We start from the raw sequence: 25201 nt of genomic DNA, 5'->3' as shown, positions 1-25201 counted from the left end.
GCCACAAAACATTGACACATGCTGGAGCAGATAAACATTTCCTCAGGAGAAAATTTCCACTGATGTCCCTGTATACATTCCTTATTACTAAATGCAGGTACAGAAGGGCAAACTTCTTTATTCTGGTAGGCTGAAAGAATAGCAAAAAGCAATCTTTTAAATCTCTTACAGTAAGAGGCTAATCTGTGGAAACAACTGTGGGTGAGTACAAACCTGGTTGCATGGGCTGCATGTAAGTCTTGTAGCAATTGTCACTTTTTTCTGACCTCATTGGTGTGGTGAAAATCAGAGGATTCCAAGGACTGTTGGAGGGTTCTCTATGCCCCATATCCAATTGTTGCTATACTTTAGTTGTTTAGCTATACTACATCCCACCTCCCCCTTTTAACCCAATTGATTTTAACCCAAATTGATTAACCCAAATTGGAGAAATCAGTCAACAGGTGATAAGAAAAGTACACATCTAGGTTGTGCATTACCAGTGACAATTCCTATAAATTTGAATATACTAAACCAAATTGACCATTTTTAAACAAAGATCTCAAGGATTGACATTATTTTTTTCCAATCTTAGGGACATGATTGCCTTATTCTGTTAGAAAAGACAGTAACTTCCATTTGAGACAACAAATATCATCCCCATATATCTACAGGAATGTCTGCCACAAACAGCTGTGCAGATTCCATATAAACTTTATGGAATAAAGGAATTCTATTTTCGTATTTCAGAACTCCTTGTTTTCACCCCTGTTGAGGACCCAAGATCAATCAAAATGGAGGATGATAACCAAGTAGATTATTTTTGTAGCCCAAAAGTAGACACAATAACAGTGACATCAACATTAGTATTGATAAGATAAAAAAAGTTTTATAAGTACAAAAGAGAGTTGTTCCCTGGGAATGTGCTATGACCACATGATATGACATTTTCCTATACTTCTAACCCCATGGTATCCTCACCATAAACTTTTTTGGTTCATGGGACATAAGATAGTAACAGCAATCAAGGAACAGAGCATCAATGGTCAACAGACAACATTCCTCTTGAAGACATAAGTACCTTAATTTCTCCAGTTTACCATCTTCATCAACTACAGCAAGAACAACAGTAACTCCTTTAAATTTAGACTGCCTTCCCCCAAACCTGATCCCACTGTGCCTGGGGAATAGGTCCCCCATAACTGTAGGCACTGCTTGTATGCCCATTGCAATTATAAGAACCCCATTCCCCACCCAGAGCCTGCCTCCTCCCCCCCCCCCCCCGCCACCCTTTGACCAGCTGGCCCACTGCTCAGGGTGAGCATCAGGCCAGAGGGAAGGTCCAATAACTCCTCCACTTCTGTGGAACTTCCTGGGTCTGCTCCGAACACATCGGATCTGCCTACCCATGAGGGACTACCTTGAGGCTGCTGGCACCTCATCTTTGGCCAAATGAGGAGAGGGAGAAAGAAGCCTGGGGGATTTGGTTTCCATTTCCTTGTTGAGCAGGTCAGCTAGCTCTCAACCAGGTAGTGGAAGTCTGAGGAGTAGACAGGAGAAAAATGAAGGCCAAGGTGAGATGTGCTGAAGCCCTAAGGCCCCAGGTTTCCTTCTCACAGAGGCGCTGGGGCCTAGGCCCAATGTAGGTGGGGAGATGAAGGCAGTTAGCTGACAGGAAATAGAGAGGACAGCAGAGTAAGAAACATGAATTCAAAAGTTAATCAAGACATGGGGGCACCAAACTCCATCCTGCTCGATCAGGAGAACTAGAAGCAGGAGAAGTGTGAAGAGGTCTCTAACAGGCCTGGAAGCACCAGCCAAAATAGGGAACCTGCTGGTACCATAGTCCTTGTGCACCCACCCCTCCTTCCCGCAGGGTACAGTGTCAGCGTCCGCCCAGATATCCTATCAGGCAGAGGACAAAGCCTAGGTCTTGGGACAGGACCAAGGAGCTGGAGACGCATAGGGGTGCTTCTGAGTCCTGAGAGCTGGAGTTGAAAAGTGTAAACAGCCGCTAGCATTAAAGGCCTTGCAGGGAGTTGAGGGTCCCTAGGCAGGAACTGCACAGGATGCTCTGGGGTGGGATGAACGGGAGGGGCGCCGGTTGTGTGCCCCTAGGGCTGAGTGTGTGCCCCAGGGTAATGGTCTGGGAGGGGCGGAGTTACAGGCTAGGAGGGGCGGGGCTTCTCCGCACCAGCTCAGGCCTTTTGGGTTCTGTCTCCTAAACGGTTGGTTGTCTTTAGGAAGCTCGGGGTGTGGGAGGATCTGTGTTCCCTGCGTCCCTTCCTGCCAGTATCCTTCCGGTGAGCGTTGAGCTCCGATGCTACGGTGGTGGGTGTCACGAGCTGGATCAGGTGCCGAGGAGCTGCGATTGGGTGAGTGACTTCAGCGGACAGCCATAAGCAGCACGGGCTGTGTCGTGCGCGTGAAGGCCTCCTCTCCACATTCCCTTCCCTTTTCTAATGGCACCCGGGTGGGAGCACAGTCTCAGGTAGCCTACTGGAAAAGTTTCTGGTGTCCAGGGAAATGGGAGCTAAGAACAGAGGAAGGCAGGACACAGAGAAATACCTGCAGATGGGATGAGGACCCACCCCGGCCCTAGGCGCATCGGACTTTTCTAACATTTTGCCTCCTGAGCACTGGACTTAGCTTTCTCTATTACACCTTCCTTTGCCCCTTTCCCCCTCACACTGGACATTTTGTATTTTTCTTTGTGCATCTTGTTTCTTTTCATTATAGATCTGCATAAGTGATTACCAATAACTACAATGTTAGTAGCCCGGTCAGTAGTAGGCTGTCTTTAAATCTCTTCTTCTACACCATTAATCCAAAATTCTTCAATTTAGCCTCGGGCATATTTTTCTTTGGTCACGAGCAGAAAACAGCTACTTTTTTTTTTTTTTTTTTTTTTTTTTTAACCAAAATATCACAAGAATGGTCCTTAGGCCACTAATATTCTTCTCCTCTGAAACTTGAACCTGTAGGGGCTATTCTTATTGAAATAACCACAGTGGCATTTCCTAGATATGATTTTAATATGCCCATATGTCCCTATAGTCCCAACTCACACCTATATCCTTACAGGGTATCAGTGCAGGTTGGAGTTAGGGTAGACCCAAAGTTCCATAGACTGCATGCAGAGTCCAGAAATGGACCCATATGTGTGTAGTTAAGTGGCTTTTTTAGACCAGGTTTCTTTGTGTAACCTTGGCTATCCTGGAGTTCACTCTGTAGACCAGGTTGGTCTCAAATTTATAGAGATCCACCTGTTATGTCTCCCAAGTGTTGAGATTAAAGGCGTGTACTACCATCACCTGGGTAGATAGGTTTTTTTTTTTAAATTTATTTTATTTTTTTTATTTTACAGTTCCCTCACCATCCCTCTCCCTCCCTCCCTCTCTCTCTCTCTCTCTCTCTCTTCTTCCCTCCCTTTCTCCCTCCCTCTCTGCCTCCCTCTTACCTTCTCTCCCCCCTCACATGCACCCGACCACCCTCCCCGCCCCTCCCACCCCATTCCACATGTGGGGTTATGCAATCCAGGAGGGGTCATGTATATCTTTGAAGACCTTTGAAGTAGGGACTAGGACTTCTCTCCTGTCTCTAGGTTAAGGGAGTATCCCTCCATGGGGGATGTGCATGCAAGGTCCTTTTCTGTACCAGGAATACATCCTGGTTCCACTGTCTGATGTCCCTTAGACTGCTCAGGTCTTCTAGCTGAGACCCATGTTTAGGGGGTCTGAGTCAGTCCCATGCTGGATTCCCAGCTATCAGTCTGGGGGCCCGTTAGCTCCTTCTTGTTCAGGTCAGCTGTCTCTATGTGTTTCTGCAACCTGGTCTTGTCCTCTCCCTCTGCATCTGGATTGTAGTTCAATACAGTATTTAGTTGTGGGTGTTTGCTTTCTGTTTCCAACAGGTACTAGATGAGGGCTCCATGATGGTGGATAAGTTAGTTGTTGATCTCACTATCAGGGAAGGGCATTTATGGTAGCCTTTCCACGGTTGCTCAAATTGTTAGTTGGCAGCAGTCTTGTAGGTCTCTAGACCTTTCTTTAGGTTCAGTTTTCTCTTCAAACCAATAATGGCTTCCTCTTTTATGTTAGTTCTCTCTCTCTCTCTCTCTCTCTCTCTCTCTCTCTCTCTCTCTCTCTGTCCTGTCTTCTATTCCTCCCCTGACTCAATCTTCCTAGTCCTATGTGCCCATGTGCTTTCCACTCTTCCCCTTCTCTTTCTCCTAGTTCCCTCTCTACTCACTGTCCTCTCTCACTCCCCATGTGCTCTGGAGAACTTGTCCCTTTTCCCTTCTGTGAGGGACCTTATATGAATCTCTTAGATTCCTTTTTGTATCCTAGCTGCTCTGGCGGTGCGAATTATAGGCTGATGATCCTTTGCTCTAGGCCTAAAATCCATATATGAGCGAGTATATACCATGTTCCTCTTTTTGTGACTGGGTTACCTGATTCAGGATGGTTTCTTTAAGTTCCATTCACTTGCCTGCGAATTTCAAGATTCCATTGTTTTTTTTCCCCAGAGTAGTATTCCATTGTGTAGATGTGTCACATCTTCTTTATCCATTCTTCAATTGAGGGGCATCTAGGTTGCTTCCAGTTTCTTGCTATTTCAAATAGTGCTGCTATGAACATAGTTGAACACATGTCTTTGTTGCATGGATGTGGAGGGTGATTGTCGGGTCCTGTGGTAAACTGATTCCCCTTTTTCTGAGGAACCACCATACTGATCTCCTAAATGGCTGTACAAGTTTGCACTCCCACCAGCAGTGGAGGAGTGTTCCCCTTTCTCCACATCCTCTCCAGCATAAGTTGTCATTGGTGTTTCTAATTTTAGCCATTCTGGCAGGAGTAAGATGGTATCTCAAAGTTGTTTTGATTTGCATTTCCCTGATAGCTAAGGATGTTGAGTACTTTAAGTGTCTTTCAGTCTTTTTGATTTCCTCTATTGAGAGTTCTCTATTCAGTTCTGTACCCCATTTTTTAGATAGGGTTATTTGATGCTTTGTTTCTTGAGTTCTTTGTATATTTTGGAGATCAGCCCTTTGTCAGATGTAGGATTGGTAAAGATATTTTTTTCCCAGTCTGTGGGTTGCCGTTTGGTCTTGTCATCTGTGTCCCTTGCCTTAGAAGCTTCTAAGTTTGAGGAGGTCCCATTTATTGTCGATCTCAGTGTACCAATTTGTTCAAGGTTACCTCCCATTTTCTCTTCTAAGAGGTTCAGTGTGGCTGGATTTATGTTGAGGTCTTTGATCCATTTGGACTTGAGTTTTGTGCATGGCGACAGACATGGGTCTATCTGCAGTCTTCTATACACCATCATCCAATTGTGCCAGCACCATTTGTTGAAGATGCTTTCCTCCCCCCATTGTATTCTTTTAGCTGTTATGTCGAAAATCAGGTGTTCATAGGTGTGTGGGTTTATATCAGGATTTCCAATTCGATTCTATTGGTCTACCAGGCTGTTTTCAGGACTATAGCTCTGTAGTAGAGCTTAAAGTCAGGGATGGTGATGCCTCCTGAAGTTCTTTTATTGTACAGGGTTGTTTTGGCTATCCTGGGTCTTTTGTTTTTCCATATAAAGTTGATTAATATCCTTTCAAGGTCAGTGAAGAATTGTGCTGGGATTTTAATGGGGATTGCATTGAATTTGTAGATTGCTTTGGGCAAGATTGGCATTTTTACTATATTTATCCTACCTATCCAAGAACATGGGAGATATTTCCATTTTCTGGTATCTTCTTTAATTTCTTTCTTTAGAGCCACAAAGTTCTTATTATATAGGTCTTTCACTAGTTTGGTAAGCGTTACCCCAAGATACTTTCTGTTGTTTGTGGCTATTGTAAAGGGTGATATTTCTCTGATTTCTTTCTCAGCCTCTTTGTCGTCTGAATAAAGTAGGGCTACTGATTTTTTTGAGTTTATCTTTTATCCTGCTAGTTTGCTGAAGGTGTTTATCAGCTGTAGGAGTTCCCTGGTAGAGTTTATTGGGTCGCTTATGTAAACTATCATATCATCTGCAAATAGAGAAAGTTTGACTTCTTCCTTTCCAGTTTGGATTCTCTTATCTCCTTTTGTTGTCTTATAGCTTTAGCTAGAACATCAAATACAATATTGAAGAATTATGGAGAGAGAGGGCAGCCTTGTCTTGTTCCTGACTTTAGAGGAATCGCCTTAAGCTTCTCTCCATTCAGTTTGATGTTGGCTGTTGGTTTGCTGTATATTGCTCTTATTATGTTTAGCTATGTCCCTGTTATCCCTGATCTCTCCAAGACCTTTATCATGAAAGGGTGTTGAATTTTGTCTAAGGCTTTTTCAGCATCTAGGAAGATGATCATATGGTTTTTCTTTTTCAGTTTGTTTATATGGTGGATCACGTTGATAGATTTTCGTATGTTAAACCATCCCTGCAATCCAGGTATGAAGCCTACTTGATCATGGTGGATGATTTTTCTGATGCAATCTTGGATTCAGTTTGCCATTATTTTATTGAGTATTTTTGCATCGATGTTCATCAGGGATATTGGTCTGTAGTTTTCTTTCTTAGTTGTGTCTTTGTGAGGCTTGTGTACCAAGGTTATTGTGGCCTCTTAGGAAGAGTTTGGCAATGAACCTCCTGTTTCTATTCTGTGGAACAATTTGAGGAGTTTTGGTATTAGTTCTTCCTTGAATTTCTGGTAGAATTCTGCACTGAAGCCATCTGGCCCTGGGCTTTTTTTGGTTGGAAGGCTCTTGATGACTTCTTCTATTTCATTGCAGGTTATAGGTGTATTTAAGTTGTTTGTCTATTCTTGATTTAATTTTGGTAAGTGGTAGTTATCCAGAAATTTGTCCATTTCCTTTGAATTTTCAATTTTTGTTGAATACAGGTTTTTAAAGTATGACTTGAAAATTGTCTGGATTTCCTCTGTGTCCATTGTTATGTTCCCCTTTTCGTTTCTGATTTTGTTAATTTGCATGTTCTCTCTCTGCTTTTTTGTTAGTTTGGATAAAGGTTTGTCTATCTTGTTGATTTTTCTCAAAAACCAACTCTTCGTTGCATTGATTTTTTTGTATTGTTTTCCTGGTTTCTATTTTGTTGATTTCAGCCCTCAAATTGATAATTTCCTGGTGTCCACTCCTCCGTGGTGAGTTTGCTTCTTTTTGTTCTAAGGCTTTCAGTTGTGCTGTTAATTCTCTTATGTGACTATCCTCTATTTTCTTCATATGGGCACTTAGTGCCCTTGTAACACTGCTTTCAAGGTGTCCTATAAGTTCAGGTATGTTGTGTCCTCATTCTCGTTGAATTTTAGAAAGTTGTTAATTTCTTTCTTTATTTCTTTTTTGACCCAGGTGTGGTGCAATTGCACAATGTTCAGTTTCCACGAGTTTGTAGGATTTCTGTGATTAGTGTTGTTGTTGAATTCCAATTTTAAAGCATGGTGGTCTGATAAGATTACAGGGGACTATTCCAATTCTCTTGTATCTGTTGAGGTTTGTTATGCCACCTAGTATGTGGTCGATTTTAGAGAAGGTTCCATGTGAAGCAGAGAAGAAGGTATATTCTCTTTTGTTTGGATGGAATGTTCTATAGATGTCTGTTAAACCCAGTTGAGACATAACTTCTGTTAGTTCTTTTGTTTCTTTGTTAAGTTTCTGTCAGGTGGTCCTGTCTAGTGGTGAGAGTGGTATGTTGAAGTCTCCCACTATAATTGTGTGAGGTTTTATGTGAGGTTTGAGTTTTAGTAGTGTTTCTTTTACTAATGTGGGTGCTTTTGTATTTGGAGCATAGATGTTCAGAATCGAGACTTTGTGTTGATGGCTTTCTCCTGCGATGGATTTGATTAATTTTGGTTTGAAGTCTAACTTCTTAGATATTAGGATAGCCACACATGCTTGCTTCTTGGGTCCATTTGATTGGAAGAACTTTCCCCAGCTCTTTACACTGGTAATGTCTATCTTTGAAGCTTAGATGTGTTTCTTGTACGCAGCAGAAGGATTCTGTCTTCGTATCCATTCCATTAGCCTGTATCTTTTTATAGGCGAGTTAAAATCATTAATGTTGAGGGAGAGTAAGGACTATTGATTGTTAATGCTTGTTTGTTTTAGATTTGTTGTTGGCAGTGGTATTGAATATATTTGTCCTGCTTTACCCTTGGATTCTGGTAAAGTTGGATTATGTGTTGCCTATGTCTTTGTGAGCGTAGTTAACTTCCTTAGGTTGGAGTTTTCCTCCCAGATCTTTCAGTAGGGCTGCATTTGTAGATATGTATTGTGAAAATCTGGCTTTGTCATTAGATATCTTGTTTTCTCTACCTATAGTGATTGAGAGTTTTGCTGGGTTTAGTAGCCTGGGCTGGCATCCGTGGACTCTTAGTACTTGTAGAACATCTATCCAGGACCTTCTGGCCTTTAGAGTTTGAATGGAGAAGTCAGGCATAATTTTGATAGGTCTGCCTTTATATGTTACTTGGCCTTTTTCCTTTGCTGCTCTTAATATTCTTTATTGTGTATGTTACGTGTTTTGAATATTATGTGTCGAAGGGTCTTTTTTCTTTGGTTGTTCAGTCTATTTGGTGTTCGGTGTGCTTCTTGTACTTTCATGGGCATGTCCTTCTTCAGATTGGGAAAGTTTTCTTCAATGATTTTGTTGATTATGTTTTCTTCACCTTTGAGCTGGGCTTCTTCGCTTTCCTCTATGCCTATTATTCTTAGGTTTGGCCTTTTAATGGTGTCCCACATTTCCTGGATGTTTTGTGTTAAGGATTTGTTGGAAATCTGATTTTCTTTGGCCTATGAATTTATGTCCTCTAGTTTACCTTCTGCGCCTGAGATTCTCTCTTCCATCTCTTGAATTTTGTTGGTTATGCTTGTGTCTGTAGTTCCCAATTGGTTGCCCAGTTTTTCTATTTCCAGCATTCCTTCAGTTTGTGTTTTCTTTATTGTCTCTATTTCAGTTTTCAAGTCTTGAACCATTTCCTTCACCAGTTTAATTGTTTTTTCTTGGCTTTCTGTATTTTCTTTAAGAAATTTGTTCATTTCTTCCAATTTTTTGTTTGTTTTTTCTTCCATTTCTTTAAGTGATTTTCTTATATTGTCTTTGAGGGCCTTTATCATTTTTGTCATGATAATTTTTAAGTCATTCTCTTCTGCTTCCTCTGGTTTGGGGTATTCAGGTCTAGTTGGTGTAGTGTCCCTAGATTCTGGTGGTGTCATGCTTGTCTTTCTGTTGTTAGGTGTTTTCTTGTATTGGCGTCTTCCCATGGCTTCTTCCAGTAGGTGTTGGTGGGGTCTCTCTCTTTTTATGGTACTTTCCAGGTGGACTTAGGTGGGTCAGAGGTTCGATGTCTGTAGCTCTTGTTGGTACAAGCTCTCTAGAGGTCTCTCCTCAGGTATGGGCCTAGCAGTGGGTGTCAAAGATCAGGCTCCAGTAGAAGACCGGCGATAGGGGTCAAAGATCGAGAAGGCTTGGACTCAGGATGTTCCGAGTGCCTATAGGCAGATCTAGCCTGGGCCTGGCACTCTCCAGCTGAGTCCTCTTTAGCAGAGGGGGGTCAAGGTTCCAGCCAGCAGGAACTCAGGGTGGCCTCTCAGGGATAGGCGGTTCTCTGGGAGGTGTCCGGAACTCCAGTAGAGGACTGGCTGTGGGTATTAGTGACCAGGCAGGTGGGGATTGCGGGTTGTTTGGCCTGGATAGGCTGGTCTAGTGTGCTCAGAGTAGCTCCAGGAAGTTCCCCAAAAGTGGCAGGATTGTTGGCTCCACCCTGTGTCCCAGTGCTCAACCAGAGTGGTGGGATGTGGGCAGGGCAGGGCACAGAGAGAGGGAGGGCAGGTTCTTGGTGGGGGTGGGTAGGTGTGTATCAGAGCTCCAAGAGAGCTCTTTTTGGGGACAGCACTCAGGGGCGGTGAGATCCGGTGCCAACCCAGGTAGTTCCCAGAGAAGGGTGTGTGTGAGGGGGATTCCACCCATATTGGTCCCAGACTCACCTCTAGCCGAGACCTGGCGATGGAGGTCAAAGATGATGGGGGGTCAAAGACTGGACTGATACTCCTGGTGTTAGGATTTTTATAGCTGGAAAAAAAAAAAAAAAAAAAAAGACTGCACACAAAACTAATCAGAAGACATAGGGAAGGATATTATATAGCCATCAAAGGGAAAATATTGAGGGTTCAAGCAGGAGACTTATTTAAGGTGGGTTTTTAACATTTAATTTTATTATTCTAAAATTATGTGAATGTGTCTGTGTGTGGAGGCCACAGGTATCAGCAGGCCCTCTTAGAGCTCAACTCACAGGAGATTGTGAGCCACCTAATGTGGGTGCTTAGAACTGAAGTTGGGTCCTGTGCATATGTAGTGCATCCTCTGAACTGCTGAGCTGTTTCTAGCTTGACTGAAAATATTTTTACTCTTTTAGGTTTACTTTTATTGTTTGAGAATTTCATACATGCATAGACAGGTTTTGATTAAATCTACCCTGTATCCATCTCCTCCTCTATTGATCCCCACACATTTTCTCCACAATTTAATATGATTTTTAAAAAACCCACTGAATCCACTTAATGCCACTTGCCTGTGCTTGGATGTGGGGTCATCTGCTGGAGCATGAGTGGTTTCTCAGGGGCTGCGTTCCTGAAGAAAGTGGACTCTTCCCTCCCCAGCACCTGAGAGTTACCATAGCTCCTTAGACAGGAGTGGGACTTCGCGAGCCCCTTCACCATCCAGTGGCTTTTAAAAAGTGATGTGTGCATACAGAGGCCGGGAAGGCACCAGGAACCCTCCGTTATCACTCTTTACCTCTGCCTTTGAGACAGGGTCTCTCACTCTTTACCTCTGCCTTTGAGTCAGGGTCTCTCTGAGCCTGAGGTTCACTTTTCTCAGCCAGGCTGGACGACAACAAACCCCTTTCCTCCTCTACAGCTACCACACACACACATGGAGTCCTGACTGCAGACATTCTTTCATGGGACCTCATGATTGTGCAGCAAGTGTGCTTAATTCCTTAGTAATCACTCCAGCTCCCACCATGTGATTTTTGATGAATGCTAGAATGATGAGACAAGAAGAATGTATTTTCTCAAATGGCCACAACTTTTGCAGCATTTAAAAAGAAGCAATTAAAAAAAAAAAAAAGTGAAGAATCCACACATGACCCCATGGTGAGACTTGACAGCATCATGTTATATAAACAGCTAGACAAGAGGGCACATGTATCATGTGGTCCCTGTGTAGACAGCACGGAGGTATTCCTTATTCAATTTATCAAACTATACCTAAAATGGGCACATTTTTTTATTAGATACAAATTGCATCTCAAAATAAAAAAAAATTTTTTTTTAAAGGGGTGGTGGTGGCCTTTAATCCCAGCACTCAGCACAGACAGACAGATCTCTGAGTTTGAGGCCAGCCTGATCTACATAGGGATTTCTAGGACAGCCAGAGCTACACAGAGAAACCCTGTCTCAAAAACCCAAGAAACAAAAAGTTTTCTTTAAACTTTTAGTTTTATTTTATGTGTATAGGTGTTTTGTCTGCATGTGTATCTGTGTACCATGTGTGTTCAGTGCTTCATGGAGGCCAGAAGAAAACACTGGATACCCTGGGACTGGTGTTAATGACAGTTGTGAACTGATGTGTAGGTGTTGAACCCTGGTCCTCCTCAAGATCAGTCAGTACTCTTAACTGGTGAGCCATCTCTTCAGCCCAAAAATTAAAAAGGAACTATTTCAAAATTGGGCAAATATTACTTTCAGTTAGATTTCTTTATAGCTAAACTAGAAACTACATAAAAGGGGGGAACATAATGAGAACAAATGAAGTTCAAATGTCACTTTGTCTTTGTTTCTGAGGCTTTCAGAAATCAGTTGCTCCATTGTGGAGGATTTGGAAATGTGGAGAGAAAACTTAAGAAGTGAAAAATGAGCTGGATGAGTGGATAAAGGCGCTTGCAGCCAAACTGGATGACCTGAGCTCAATCCCTGGAACTCACATTGTGGAAAGAGAATCAGTGTTTGCAGGTTGTCCTCTGACCTCCACTAGTGCCCTGTGGCATGCACAGGCACACACATGCAAATAAATAAGCAAATGAAATAAGAAACAAAGTACCAGCTCCAGTGATTTAAAGGGGAAGTAGCGGACTGGGACAGGGAGGGCTAAGCCGTTTTAGATGTGAACCTGTGCAAACACCCTGTGAGTGTGGCTGTGCATGTGAGGGTCACAGGGCCACCTGGTGTCAGTCCTTGCCTTTCACCCTGTTTGAGACAGTGCTCCTTTTGTTGCTCCTCACTGTATGCCTGGCTGGCCGGCCTGTGAGCTTCTAGGGATTCTCCCATCTCCATGTCCCATCTCATCACAGGTGTGCTGGGATTTCAGATGCCTGACTTTTACCTAGGCCCTGGGGGTCTGAACTGAGGTCCTTATGCTTGTGTGGCTATGACAAACGCTTTACCCACTGAGCGCTCTCTCCAGAGCACACATGTGAGTCTATTTAGATCTGTGTCTTTTAGGTCTATTTGGGCTTCATTATGAAAACACGTACCTTCCAGAGACACGAAAATCATCTGAGGTATTAGGGACATAGCTCAGTGATGGAGCACTTGTCTCAGCCCTGGCCTTCAACCCCAGCATGAGAAAAGTCACTAGAACAGACTCATTGCTGTCCCCGTGTATGTAAGCATACAGGGGCCTGGGGTGGGGGTGGGGAGAGCTGTTCCTAGCCTCCTTGATGGAGCCAGCTGGTTCCTGGATGCTTACATACACGGGCCAGCAGTGACCCCAAGGCATTCATTGTGTTTCATTTCAGCAACCACAGGAAGGGGTACTCAGTGGCATGATCACATGGGGGCCCTAGGGACCTTGAGGGCCCAAGGGAGTCATGAGCTGGAAGTAATAACTTTCTTTCCTCTGTCTGCTCAGTGGGGCTGGAGCTCCCTCAAGGATTGGGGCTGCCTGAGATAGGGCAGAGCCACAGTCCTGAGGATGACCTCTGAGTCTCAGGAGAGGCGTGGAGGGGAGTCATGTCTGGGAAGGGGTGAGTAACTGGATCCTGCGCTCCTGTTTTTCAGGGAGACCAAAATGCTGCTCGCTTCACCTTGGAATCCTTCCCCTCATAGTGCTTGCCTTGGTCTTCTTTGGGTAAGAATCCAGTCTGGTGAGGAACAGCTCATGAGACCCTGATGGGGACCCTGAGCCATGAGCATCCCCACTACTGTGGCAGTGATGAGGGTACTGATGGCCACTCACACACAGATGCCCAGCTTTTGCATGTCTCCATAGTGAAGCCTCTCTTGATGCCACAAAAGGGGTTTTGGCATTGGCCCTAGCAATGTGGTGGGTATAGGGAAGGAGAGGAAGGGCTTGGAGGCTGTTCTCTCTAGGTGCAGATGTTCTGTGACCCGTCATACGGCAAAGGCACTGCCAAGTCTACTGGGGCTTCTGTAGAATACTCCCTGGTGTGGCCTTGTGGTGTATGCCTGGCATCTGGCATTGAGAAGGGGCTGTCTGCAACTGTCACAGCTGTCCAGGTGCAGGCTTTGTCCCCAGGGACCTTCCTGTCCCACCTCTTCTAGTGTGGTAGGCATGGTTATTCCTGTCATGTGGCCCTGCATCCCCTCTGGGAGCTTCTGTGCTCACTCTGCTGGATACAGTGGTGCATTCTGGAGGAGGCACAGACAGCCAGTCTCCATGTCCTTTCCACAGCTATGGGTTCGTGAGCCACAGAAGCCAGGAGGAATTGAGAGACTCTGGAGCTATGACTAGGTGAGTGTGTCTGTGTGTGTGTCTGTGTGTGTGTGTGTGTGTGTGTGTGTGTGTGTGTGTTACTGGATGAATGAACTTCCTGCTGTATGTTGCCTTGTAGTCTCTGCCTGTGCCTCTACATGAATGGGTCCAGTCCTTTTCTAGGCTTCTCAGAGCAGCCCCAGCTGCCCCCTGCTCTTTAAAGGAAGTGTTTTTGGGAAGCACTTGTCTTTCCTGTCTTCAGCTTCATCCTCCCATTTGTACCTACCTGCTATCCCTAAGGACACTTACTGTTCCCCACCCACCTCCTCAGCAGCCTGCTGAGTGCAAGGTCTTTTGCCTTCTATAACCAGATTCAAGTTGGAGGCCTCTCCATCCTCCCAGTCCCCAGATCATATCAGCCTGCCTTTTGGGAGACATCCCTTGGCTTTGCTCTGTTTCCTGGGTCTCCTGTGGTCTTGCATGAGCCCCATGCTTGTCAGTCTGTTTCATTCCTACTTTGCTCACAGTAGCTAATGATCCTTCAGTGCAGAAGGTAGAAGGATTCCTGAAATTGGGTCCTTTCTGCTGACCCTTTCCAGCAGCCTGCAGTTCTGCATTCCTGCACAAGCCAGGCATGCTCTTTAGCGGGGCTGGCCTTGGTCTTTGTCTATGCTGTGCTTCTCATATTCATGCCTGTGTCCCAAGAAGCCAGAAAAAGGCCTCAGGTCCTCTGGAACTAGAGTTATACACTATTGTGGTCTCTATGTGTTTGCTGGGAACTTAATCCAGTTGTTCTTCAAGAGAAGTCAGTGCTCTCACTGCTGAGCATCTTCCCATCCCTGCTTTCTGCTTTACAAGCTGTCATAGGGTATGCAGCTTACAAGCAGAGATGGCTCCTGACCCTTGGGGCTTGATGTCCTTCGTGGGGACAGCCCACTGCCACACACTGTCCCAGGCCTTTTGTGGGAAGCACTTTACACAGATGCTTGGACTAGTCAGATGTTCAGGCTGATCTCTGACAGCAACAGAGAGCCAGGACTCTGTGTGCCACCAGCCAAGAGAGGACTTAATTCAGTCTTATGTGGCTTGTGATTAAAGTAATCTTTAGCTCTCCCAGACTTATGTGGGATAGTGGGGAGGTCATGCTTTCCTCTGCCTACCAAATGTCAAGTAAGACTGTGACCTTCCTGCTTCAACTCATCCTTAGCTCCTGGGATCATGGACAGACATGGTGGCTTGGTTGCCACCACTCATTCAGGTCTGTTTGCCAGGTCCATGGCTGCCAGTGACATGCTTCCCATTGACCCTTCTGTCATCTTGGACTACTGTGTTTTCTGTTTGCAGGATGGCCTATGCCCAGCCAAAGGTGCTAACACCCAGGTGAGTATTTAGTCAGTGCATGAGTAGTGCAGGAGTCATACAGGTATTCAAGGACAATTTGCTTGCAGTGGGGAAAAGTTCAGTAGCACAGCTGAGGCCCTGGGTCAGTCTCCAGCACTGGAAAACACAAAACTCAGGAAAAACCAAAAGCTTGATTGTGATTGTCATCGCCCTCACTCCACCAACTCTTTCAGAGTCTTAGGGTTGTCTGATTCAGATGTGGAGCCCAGAGCATCTTGTTTCATAACTGGGCTTCTGCTCTTTGTTTCCTGTCTCTGTCATCAAGGCTTCAGAGATGTGGTGTGTGCAGTGGGAGTTAAACTCAGGTGCTTCTAGAGCTTGGTAGAGTGGGGTGGGCATAACCAGTGAGAGCTGATGCTGAGTGCCTCAGGCTCCCTCAGGGAGGGTGGGCAGCCCTGGGGGAAGCTGAAGGTATGGAATCTGAGCAGGTTCCTGCAGGCATGTTTGGTCACATGTTGCCTGTGGCCCTCTCCCCATGCAGTAGGAAAGATGTTCTTGTCTTGACTCCTTGGCTGGCTCCCATCATCTGGGAAGGGACCTTCAACATCGACATTCTGAATGAGCAGTTCAGGCTTCAGAACATCACAGTTGGACTGACCGTGTTTGCCATCAAAAAGTAAGCAGTGGGTGCTGGCCATGGCTAGTGTGTAAAGCACTTTCTTCAGGGGCAGGAGGACCTGATTTGATCCCGGACACTCATGTAAAGGTGGGCATGGTGGCACACCCCTTAATCCCAGAACTGTGGGTGGAGGGGAGAGACAATGGATCAGGCAGCTTTCTGCATGGCTTAGCCAAACAGTGAGCTGTAGAGTCAGAGAAGGGACCCTGTCTGAAGAACAAAAAAGGTGAATGCCACAAGAAGACACCCAAAGTCAACTTCTGGTTTCCACACAGGCACACAGGCAAGTAAACTTGAATACATACAATGGGTGTACACACACACACACACACACACACACACACACACACACACACACACACACACACACAGAGGTCAAGGTGGACACCAGGCAGACCAGGCTCCATTCTTGTATTTAGTTATTTAGTATGCAGTGTGGGTTCTGCTGGTTCACTCTGACACCTTCCTGAGGTCTCATGGGCTCGCAGGTGAGTGAACCCAGCTCTGCCTCCTTCTAGAACCCCAGGCCAGCTGCCCCTCCCTCTGTGCTCTTAGTCAGGTGCCATTTGCATCCCTCAGCACATACTTTAGGTGGCTGTCCTCATCCCCAGGGCTGGCAGCAAGGGACAGATTGCAAGCAGAGCTATGACACGAATGTGTCCTCAGATGCTGGACTAATTGGACAGCAAGGGTTGGGTGAAACATTTAACCTCAGCCCTGGGGTGGTGAGTAGAAGACCTGTGAAGCCCTGAAACACTTGTGGGAGCCTGTGGGGAGCAGGACAGGGCAGTAGTACAGTGTGTAAGGCTGTGGGGGGCTGAGAAAGCCATTTGTGCTGCCTGCATATAAGAAGGGAGGGGCTTTATCCTTCCCTGCAGTGCTGGGTGAGATCCAATGATAGCTCTGAGTCTTTCATACCAATCAGTCTTGGGAGAGGTTTGGGGCTCAGCTGAGGGATCTTGGGCACCTTGAGAATGCCTGTAGCTCCTAGGGGAAAAGGACTTCTCAGTAACAAGGCACAAACACAACCTTGTGTGGGTGCTGTCGGTACATGAGCAAGAGCCCTCCAGGTGTGGGTAGGTGCTTGTTGGGAAGAAGGCCCCTGAGGGAATGAGCTGGGAGCCCTATGGTCACCTTTACACAGGGAACACAGACACTTGCCTGTTTCTGTCCTTGAAGAGGGGAGGGCTTGGTACACTGGCCAGGTGATGGGGATGGATCCCTGTTCCCATGGTGGTAACACATGGTCCTGGGGGTTATCAAGGGGGAAGAAGCCATCTGAATCAGGTGAAAACTTCTTAGGTTGGGAGATGACATAGAACCTGGGTTAGAAGCCCTTTGCTCTCGGACCTGAGGGTTTGGCTTAGGCTTGCCCTTTTTTCTAGGGTGTCTGTCACCCCTTTCTTTCCTACGCTGTGAGACTGTTTCTTCCTCTGTTGGAGTGAATGTGGGACATAATGAGTAACTGCCTGCCTTGTCCAGGCACCTTCAAACCTCTGATGAGGATGGTCTGGGATACAGAGAGCCCTTCCTTCCCTGAGAGAGGGTCCTCGAGAGTGACACAAGGGAGGGATGCAGGTACCAGGCACTTAAAAATCCATCTAGTTCCACCAGGGCTTAGAATGTGGGTCCTGGGAGCACAGGCTCTGCTCAGGTCAATGCAAGGGTGTGGGGTGTCTTGGGATGGAGCTGTCATTTTTTTTGGAGCAGGTGACAGACTCATGGAGAGGTGGCTTGCTGAGGGGACTGCCAAGATAGAGATATATCTGAAGAGCATCTTCCTGGATGCCCAGGTCTTGGATCATCCCTGATGCCTGGCTAAAGCTTCCAGAGCTCTACCTCAACATTCCTTGCTAAGATGTGCTGATGTTGCACCCTTCTGCAGCAAAGGAGGGTGAGGTGAGGTAAAGCCTGCAGACTGGTTAGGACAGCTGTAAAGAGGGGATGCTCATGGGGCATGTCCTTCTCTATATATATTTCTCTTACTGGTTGATGAATAAAACACTGTTTGACCAGTAGCCAGGCAGGCAGGACAGGCGGGGCTAGTGGACCAGAGATGGCTGGGGAGAGGAAGGCAGAGAGAGGCAGCCAATAGACGCCATGTAGCAGAGGAAGGAGTAACCAGTCTGGACCCTTCTCTGGTAAGATAAGACCATGTGGAAATAAACAGATTAATGAAAATGGATTAATAATTAGAACAGAGCTAGTCAATAAGAAGCCTGAGCCATTGGCCAACAGTTTAATAATTAAAATGTCTCTGTGTGTTTATTTTGGACAAAGTGGCTGTGGGACCAGGCGGGACAGAAACCTCCCATCTTCAGGCTGCTGCTGCTTCAAGCCTCTGAGTAGCCGTGGTTTCTGCAGGTTAGTTTCTGCCCTGCTTAGTCTTTACCTAGCTGTGTTAAACCTCTCCATATCACTCTGTCCTCCCTCACAGGTACGTGGTGTTCCTGAAGCTGTTCCTGGAGACTGCAGAGCAGCACTTCATGGTGGGACACAAGGTCATCTACTATGTTTTCACTGACCGTCCAGCTGATGTGCCGCAGGTGCCCCTGGGAGCCGGACGGAAGCTGGTGGTGCTAACCGTGCGCAACTACAGCCGCTGGCAGGATGTGTCCATGCACAGGATGGAAATGATCAGCCGCTTCTCAGAGCAGCGCTTTCTGCATGAGGTGGATTACCTGGTGTGCGCAGATGTGGACATGAAGTTCAGTGACCACGTGGGTGTGGAGATTCTCTCAGCACTCTTTGGTACCCTGCACCCTGGCTTCTACAGAGCCAGCCGAGAGGCCTTTACCTATGAGCGCAGGCCAAAGTCCCAGGCCTACATCCCCTGGGATGAGGGTGACTTTTACTACATGGGGGCCTTCTTTGGGGGGTCAGTGGTGGAGGTGTACCATCTCACCAAGGCCTGTCATCAGGCTATGATGGAGGACAAGGCCAATGGCATCGAGGCTGTGTGGCATGATGAGAGCCATCTGAACAAGTACCTGCTACACCACAAGCCAACAAAGGTGCTGTCCCCAGAGTACATGTGGGACCAGCAGCTGCTGGGCTGGCCCTCCATCATGAAGAAGCTGAGATACGTGGCTGTACCCAAGAACCATCAGGCAATCAGGAACCGATAGCTGAGTTCCTATGGAAAGGCCAGACCTATATCCAGGGGCACTCCAGGAACTGGAAGGATTTGAGAGACATTACTGAAGGGTCTCCCTCTACCCCACCTGAGACTCCAGCAGCCCTGGTACCAGCCACTTGGTTTACCACACGCTGAGCCCCCAGAGTGACGGCCACCTTCAGCTCCCACTGTGTCCCTGTGCTCCTATTCAGTGAGATGGTAGCAGGAGACTCCAGAACACGGGAGAAACTCAACTCTGTCATGCAGTTACCTGAGGGCCTGGGTATCCTCACTCAGCTTGTCCCTTCCTCTGCTAGGAGGCTTGATAGATGGCAGTGTTAAGTATTAGATTTCTGGTTGTTGGGTTCCTCCACCACTGATGCAATAAGCCAAATCAAACCATATTGGTAAACTCAGGTCTAATGAATAGAGCAAAACAACTTCTGGGTGACCGTTGGGGAGGCAGGGGAGGAGTAACATGACAAACATGGCTACCAGGTCTTATATAGCCTGTAGGCAGAGTTTTGAGCAGCCCCACGGAGGGTCTGACTTTTAGCTGGTTTTCTCAGGGGTGGGGTTTGGAATGGGGAGGAGTGATACTAGTGTGTCAAATGAGGCCCCTAACTGGAGTTTCCCAACACCCCAACCTTTTGGGGTATATATATGGATAGCAGTAGGGCTTCTACCTAAACAGCCAGTGCCCTTAGGATTGGGCAGGAGGGCAGGGAGACTCAGCCTGGAGGCCTCAGAGGTGCTTAGCGCCTGTCAGCCCAGCTGGCCGATCAGCACCCTGTGACCATCGCCTCTGCTCATTTTTGATTTGTGAATAGCTAGTTATGCAACCTGGGAATAAGTGTATTTCTAGGTGCTATAGGAAGTTTTTAATTTTCTTTTTAAAATTTTTTATTAATTTTATTTTTAAAAAATTCTTTAAAGGTCTTGAGTGCTCATGCCTACTTGCCAGGAGAGGGCATTAGATCCCATTATAGATGGTTATGAGCCCCCATGTGGTTGCGGGGAACTGAGCTCAGGATCTCTGGAAGGGCAGTCAGTGTTCTTAACCTAACCACTGAGCCATCTCTCCAGCCCTCTTTTTCTTTTTTTGAGGTAGTTGGGAGTGAACCCAGGGCCTCCTCGATGCTGGTCAGGACTGAAGTCCAGGCTGTCTCCTAGAGACACATGACTGAACTTGCTGCGTGTTAGGTTCACTACTTTATTTTAATACTCTAGCTTTCATTTGAAATGTCCAAAATAAAGAGATTGTTACTTTGCTTTTCCTTTTACAGTGTTGTGATCAAAGTCAGTTCCCAGCATTGAATTTGACATATTTTTGGTAATGGCGGGGACTATTGTTAACTTTGTTTTGCATTTTCCTTTTTATTTATTTTATGCGTCTTTTTCATCATGTATCTAGATCCCATTCATTTCCCTGTCCCTTTGTGTTCATTCTCTGTCCCTGCAACCCCCCAAATAAAACAAAATTTCAGAGGAAAGGTGAAAAAAAAAAAAAAAGAGAAAAATTAAAAATCTTGTCATGGAAGCTGCATGGACACAGTGAGGCGTGCAGTAAACACCCCTGTCCAGATATCTTTATTTGCAAGTGTCCACTGCAAAGTCATTGGTCTGGTTTGAGCCTCTGCTACACTGTCCATGATGGGCCCTCACTGAGAGTCTTCTAGGACATCGCTCCAGCAGATCATAGATGGGGTGGGTAGATGTCAGGGCACACCAAGTGATAACCCTGGATCCGGGCCTGGGCAGCTGTAGGGTTGGTCTACAAGCCAGTTTTCACCTGTCATCACCACCAGGGTGAGCCCTCCAGCATTGCCCCAGCCAATTCAACTCTTGTAACAATGAGCGAGGGGTGGGACCAGTTCTGCTTTTGTGTTCTCAGGGTTGGCTCTTTCACACCTACACCATTAGGGCCAGCTCTACTGTGCTGCCCAGGTGAGGGGCAGGGGCCACTCTTCTGAGTGCTGCAGCTGATGAGAGGTAGGGACAGCCTTCTCACCCTTTTATATTTTTTAAGATTTATTTATTATATATACAGTATTCTGCTGGCAAGTATGCCTGCAGGCCAGAAGAGGGCGCCAGATCTCATTACAAATGGTTGTGAGCCACCATGCAGTTGGGACTCTGGAAGAGCAGTCAGTGCTTTTAACCTCTAACCCATTGCTCCAGTTCCCAGTCTTCCCTCTCTCATGCTGCTGGGGCCAGCTGTCTCAGGGGTTGATGGGTGGTAAGTGGGGGGTGCCCATGCTACCACGTGTTTGATGAGTAATTGGGACATCTCTCCTTTTCTCATAACATTGGGGCTGGGTCACCCTCACCTCTGACCACTGGACAGCTCTGCGGTGCTGCCTAGGCTAGGGGCAGGACCTGATTTCCTAAGTGCTGCAGCTGGTAAGATGCAGGATCAGCTCTCTTGTCTGTAGGTGGTAAGGGATGAGGGGTCATGGGGGGCATCTCTCACCCCCCCCCCCCCCACTGCATGATAGAGGAGTAGTGGGACCAGCTCTCCCATGCTTACAACTCTCAGGGCTGGCTTAAACACACCTCTGCTAGCAAGGTTGGCTTTATTGTGTTACCCAGGTGAGGTGCAGGGCCAAATGTTACTTTTTTTTTTTTTTTTTTTTTTTTTTTTTTTGAGGCAGAATCTCTGGTAGCTCCAGCTTGTTTCAGTCTCCCTATGTGGCCAAGGGTGGCCTTGAACTCCTGATCCTCCTGCGTCTACCTCTGCAGCGCCAGGATTACAAGCATGCTACCACACTTAACTTTCTTAGAACCTCATTTATCTTGTTCCATAAACAGTTTCTGGGCCCTGAAGTCCTTTGTGTTCTTGGCTGGCTTTCCATTTCTCACATTACAATAATCTTGTTTTTTTCTGTGACAAGATCTTTGTGTATCCCTAGCTTGCCTGGAATTTGCTACTAGACCTAGTTGGCCTGGAATTAGAGATCCATTTCCCTTTGCCCGCCATCATACCTGGCAAGATTTTTACCCCCTCTATTAAAGGTGAATAAGCCACTATTAGCCAATATTCCATAAACCTCTACCATCCTGATACCCCATGTGTGTGCTATCTGCCAAGCCTTGGGTACACTCCTGAGACTTCTTATCACAGTATTCTTTTTCTCAGCAATTATGAATTAGCCAATTTCATCAAGTTCTGAGGTCCAGCTCCCACCAATGGGGTAAGGTGTAGTCATAGCTTGTGTTACCACCAAATGAGTGTACTTCCTGTCTGGTGTGCTTGCTCTCTGTCTGTGTCCTGGAGCACTCTGCTGTGATAGGTTGGTTTTGACACACAGAATATTCTTCAACAACACACAAAGTAGAGCATGGTGTCTTACTTTCTCTTCTGTGGTTGTTAAATTTCCTGAATTCTGGGCACTTTCTCAAGGATCTCCAAAATGATAAAATAGAAGGTTCAGACAGAGCTCCTTGGAGCCAGGAGAGTCATAACCTCAGAGATTTTGGTAGTTAAGAAAGGGAGATGGGGATGGTATGGGGGCTTTCAGACAAGGCTGGAGACTTAGAGGGCCCCCATAGTCTTCTCGGGGCTTCTCTGTGTCCTCTTAAAAACCTCTCTGTCTTCATTCCCACTTGGGGTTGGTCTCCAGCTATCTGGTGCTGGAAGCTGAGATTTGGGAGTCTTCAAGGGAATGGGTAAAGTAAGGCATAGATCTGATTAATAAGATGGAGACAGTCCACGCTCCTTCCTGTTGGGAGCTTCCTGGTGCCTTCCTCTTTCCTGTTTCTGCAAACTCCATACAAGCTCCCAGCTCCATTTTGAGAAGAACTGATGTGTCTCCACTGTCCTGTCCTGAGATGTTCCCTGGCTTTTTGTGGTGTCTGGCCTCCTTGCCTCAGGCTGTGCTCATAGGTCCACACCAGAGAGGAGAAAACAAAACACAATAACAAAAACTTAAAATGTTGTCTTTGTGAATCTAGGAGCACACAACTTTAATCGCAGAACCCAAGGGTGTGGGGGTGGGGTGGTGGGGTGGCGGGGTGGTGGTGGAAGGCAGGAGGATCAGTAGCTCAAGGTCACCCTCAGTTTCCTATCAAGTTTAAGGACATTCTCAGCTGCATGTGAACTTGTCTCAAAATATTAAACACTATAATAAAAAGTAAAAGCAAATGACAGTCTCAGGAAGTTAAGCTCATGGTATGGAATAGTATGGAGAAGGGTGCCGCACAAGCTTACCCCAGCTTCCCTCACTGGTCATCCCTCCCTGACTGTAGTATGATGTCAGACACAGGAAGCTGTGCTGGGGGAGCATGCTTGTTCCACTCTGCAAGCACAGCATGCAGACACCGCTGCAGATATGGTACCTGGTGTTTGAACTGAGCCCCCACCCCACTGTATTTTCTATCTTAAACTGTGCCAGGTTTTTTTTTTTTTTTTAAAACAGGGTTTCTCGGTATAACAGCTTTGGCTGTCCTGTCCTGGGACTCATTTTGTAGACAAGGCTGGCCTTAAACTCACAGAAATCCACCTGCCTTTGCCTCCCAAGACCTGGGATTACAGACAGGCATGTGCCACCACTCCGTTCTACTGTGTCAGTTTCTGACAACAGCCAAGTTGCTCTGGTTGCTGACACACACTCTGGATGTGGCAGTGTGCTTAATCTGGTGATTCCATTACTGAAGGGCCTTTTGATTCTCCCCGGTTTGACATGATGGCAGAAACGAGCACTTGTGAGTGAGATAGGTGGATTGGAGAGGAGGTGGGTGAGAGTGTGTTCCATTTTTTAAAATTGAGTTTTATTTACATGAAAAACAATATCATTTGACACACCAATCCCAGTTCTCTCTCCCTCCCATACTCCATCCCACCCTCCCATCCACTCCTCAGGGAGGGTGAGGCCTCCTATTGGGATCATCAAAGTCTGTCACATCATTTGGGGCAGGACCTAGGCCCTCACCGTGTATCTAGGCTGAGAGAGTATCTCTCCATAGAGAATGGGCTCCCAAAGCCCATTTGTGTGCTAGGAATAAATACTAGTTCCATTGCCAGAGGCTCCATAGACTTCCCAAGCCTCCCAGCTAACACCCATGTTCAGGTGGCCTGGTTTGGTCTTATGCTGGTTCCCCTGCTGTCAGACTGGGCTCCCTGAGCTCCTACTTTCTCAGTGTTTCTGTGAATTTCCCCAACATGGTCTTGACCCCTTTGCTCATCACTTTTCCCCCTCTATAACTGGATTCCAGAAGTTCAGCTTAGTCCTTAGCTGTGGGTGTCTGCTTCTGCTTCCATCAGTTACTGGATGAAGGCTCTAGGATGGCATTTAAGGTAGTCACCAATCTCATCACAGGGGAAGGGCATTTAAGGTAGCCTCTCTACTATTGCTTAGATTCTTAGTTGGGGTCATTCTTGTGGATCCCTGGACATTTCCCTAGTGCTAGGTTTCTCATTAAGCCCATAATGGTTCCCTCTATTAAGGTATCTCTTTTCCTGTTCTCCTCTGTTCTTCTCCCAACTTGACCTTCTTGATCCCTCATGTTCTCTTCCCTCCTCCTCTTCTCTCCTCTTTTTTCTGCTACCTCCTTCTCCCCACCACATGCTCCCAGTTTACTTAGGAGATCTTGTTCCTTTACCCTACTTGAGGGTCCATGTATGTCTCTCTTAGGGTTACCTCACTCAGGATGGTTTCTTCTAGTTCCATCCATTTGCCTGTGAATTTCAAGATTCCATTTTTTTTTTCTCCCACAGAATGGTATTCCATTGTGTAAATGTACCACATTTTCATTATCCATTCTTCAGTTTCTGGGCATCCAAGTTTTGTCCACATTGTGGCTACTAAAAATAATGCTGCTATGAACATAGTTAGACAGATGTCCTTGTTGTATGAATGTGTATCCTTTGGGTGTATGCCCGGGTGGAATTGCTGGATCTTGAGGTAGACTGATTCCCATTTTCCTGAGAAACCACCATACTGATTTCCAAAGTAGCTGTACAAGTTTGCACTCCGGCCAGCAGTGGAGGAGTGTTCCCCTTTCTCCACTTCCTCTCCAGCACAAACTGTTGTTGGTTTTTATTTTAACCATTCTGGCAGGTGTAAGATAGTATCTCAGAGTTGTTTTGATTTGCATTTCTCTGATTGCTAAGGATGTTGAGCACTTTATTAAGTGCCTTTTAGCCATTTGAGATTTCTCTATTGAGAATTCTCTATATCTGTATCCCCTTTTTAAATTGGATTATTTGGTGTCTTGTTGACTAGTTTCTTGAGTTCTTTGTATATTTTGGATATCAGCCCTCTGTCAGATGCGGGGTTGGTGAAGATCTTTTCCCATTCTGTAGGCTGCTATTTTGTCTTGTTGACCATGTCTTTTGTGTTACAGAAGTTTCTCAGTTTCAGGAGGTCTCATTTATTAATTGT

At 46.1% G+C, this 25201-nt stretch overlaps 1 protein-coding gene across 2 annotated transcripts; it reads left to right on the top strand.

Annotated features, from left to right (window-relative positions):
• Positions 1-1882: 1882 nt before the first annotated feature.
• On the top strand, positions 1883-20101 carry LOC127222644 (histo-blood group ABO system transferase 1). Of its 2 annotated transcripts, XM_051184917.1 has the most exons (5): positions 2192-2354; positions 13026-13095; positions 15025-15060; positions 15563-15697; positions 18138-20101. In XM_051184917.1, exons 1-5 carry the CDS (start codon positions 2300-2302, stop codon positions 18826-18828), a joined length of 987 nt encoding a protein of 328 aa, XP_051040874.1. In that variant the 5' UTR covers positions 2192-2299; the 3' UTR covers positions 18829-20101. The 2 variants fall into 2 exon arrangements, with proteins under 2 accessions (XP_051040875.1, XP_051040874.1); XM_051184918.1 differs by lacking the exons at positions 15025-15060; positions 15563-15697 and having other exon boundaries at positions 1883-2354.
• Positions 20102-25201: the final 5100 nt, after the last annotated feature.

Source organism: Phodopus roborovskii, unplaced genomic scaffold (assembly GCF_943737965.1).
Source record: "Phodopus roborovskii unplaced genomic scaffold, PHOROB, whole genome shotgun sequence".
Taxonomy (NCBI): domain Eukaryota; kingdom Metazoa; phylum Chordata; class Mammalia; order Rodentia; family Cricetidae; genus Phodopus; species Phodopus roborovskii.
Note: the sequence above shows the minus strand (reverse complement) of the source record. Positions and strands in the feature narration are given on the sequence as shown.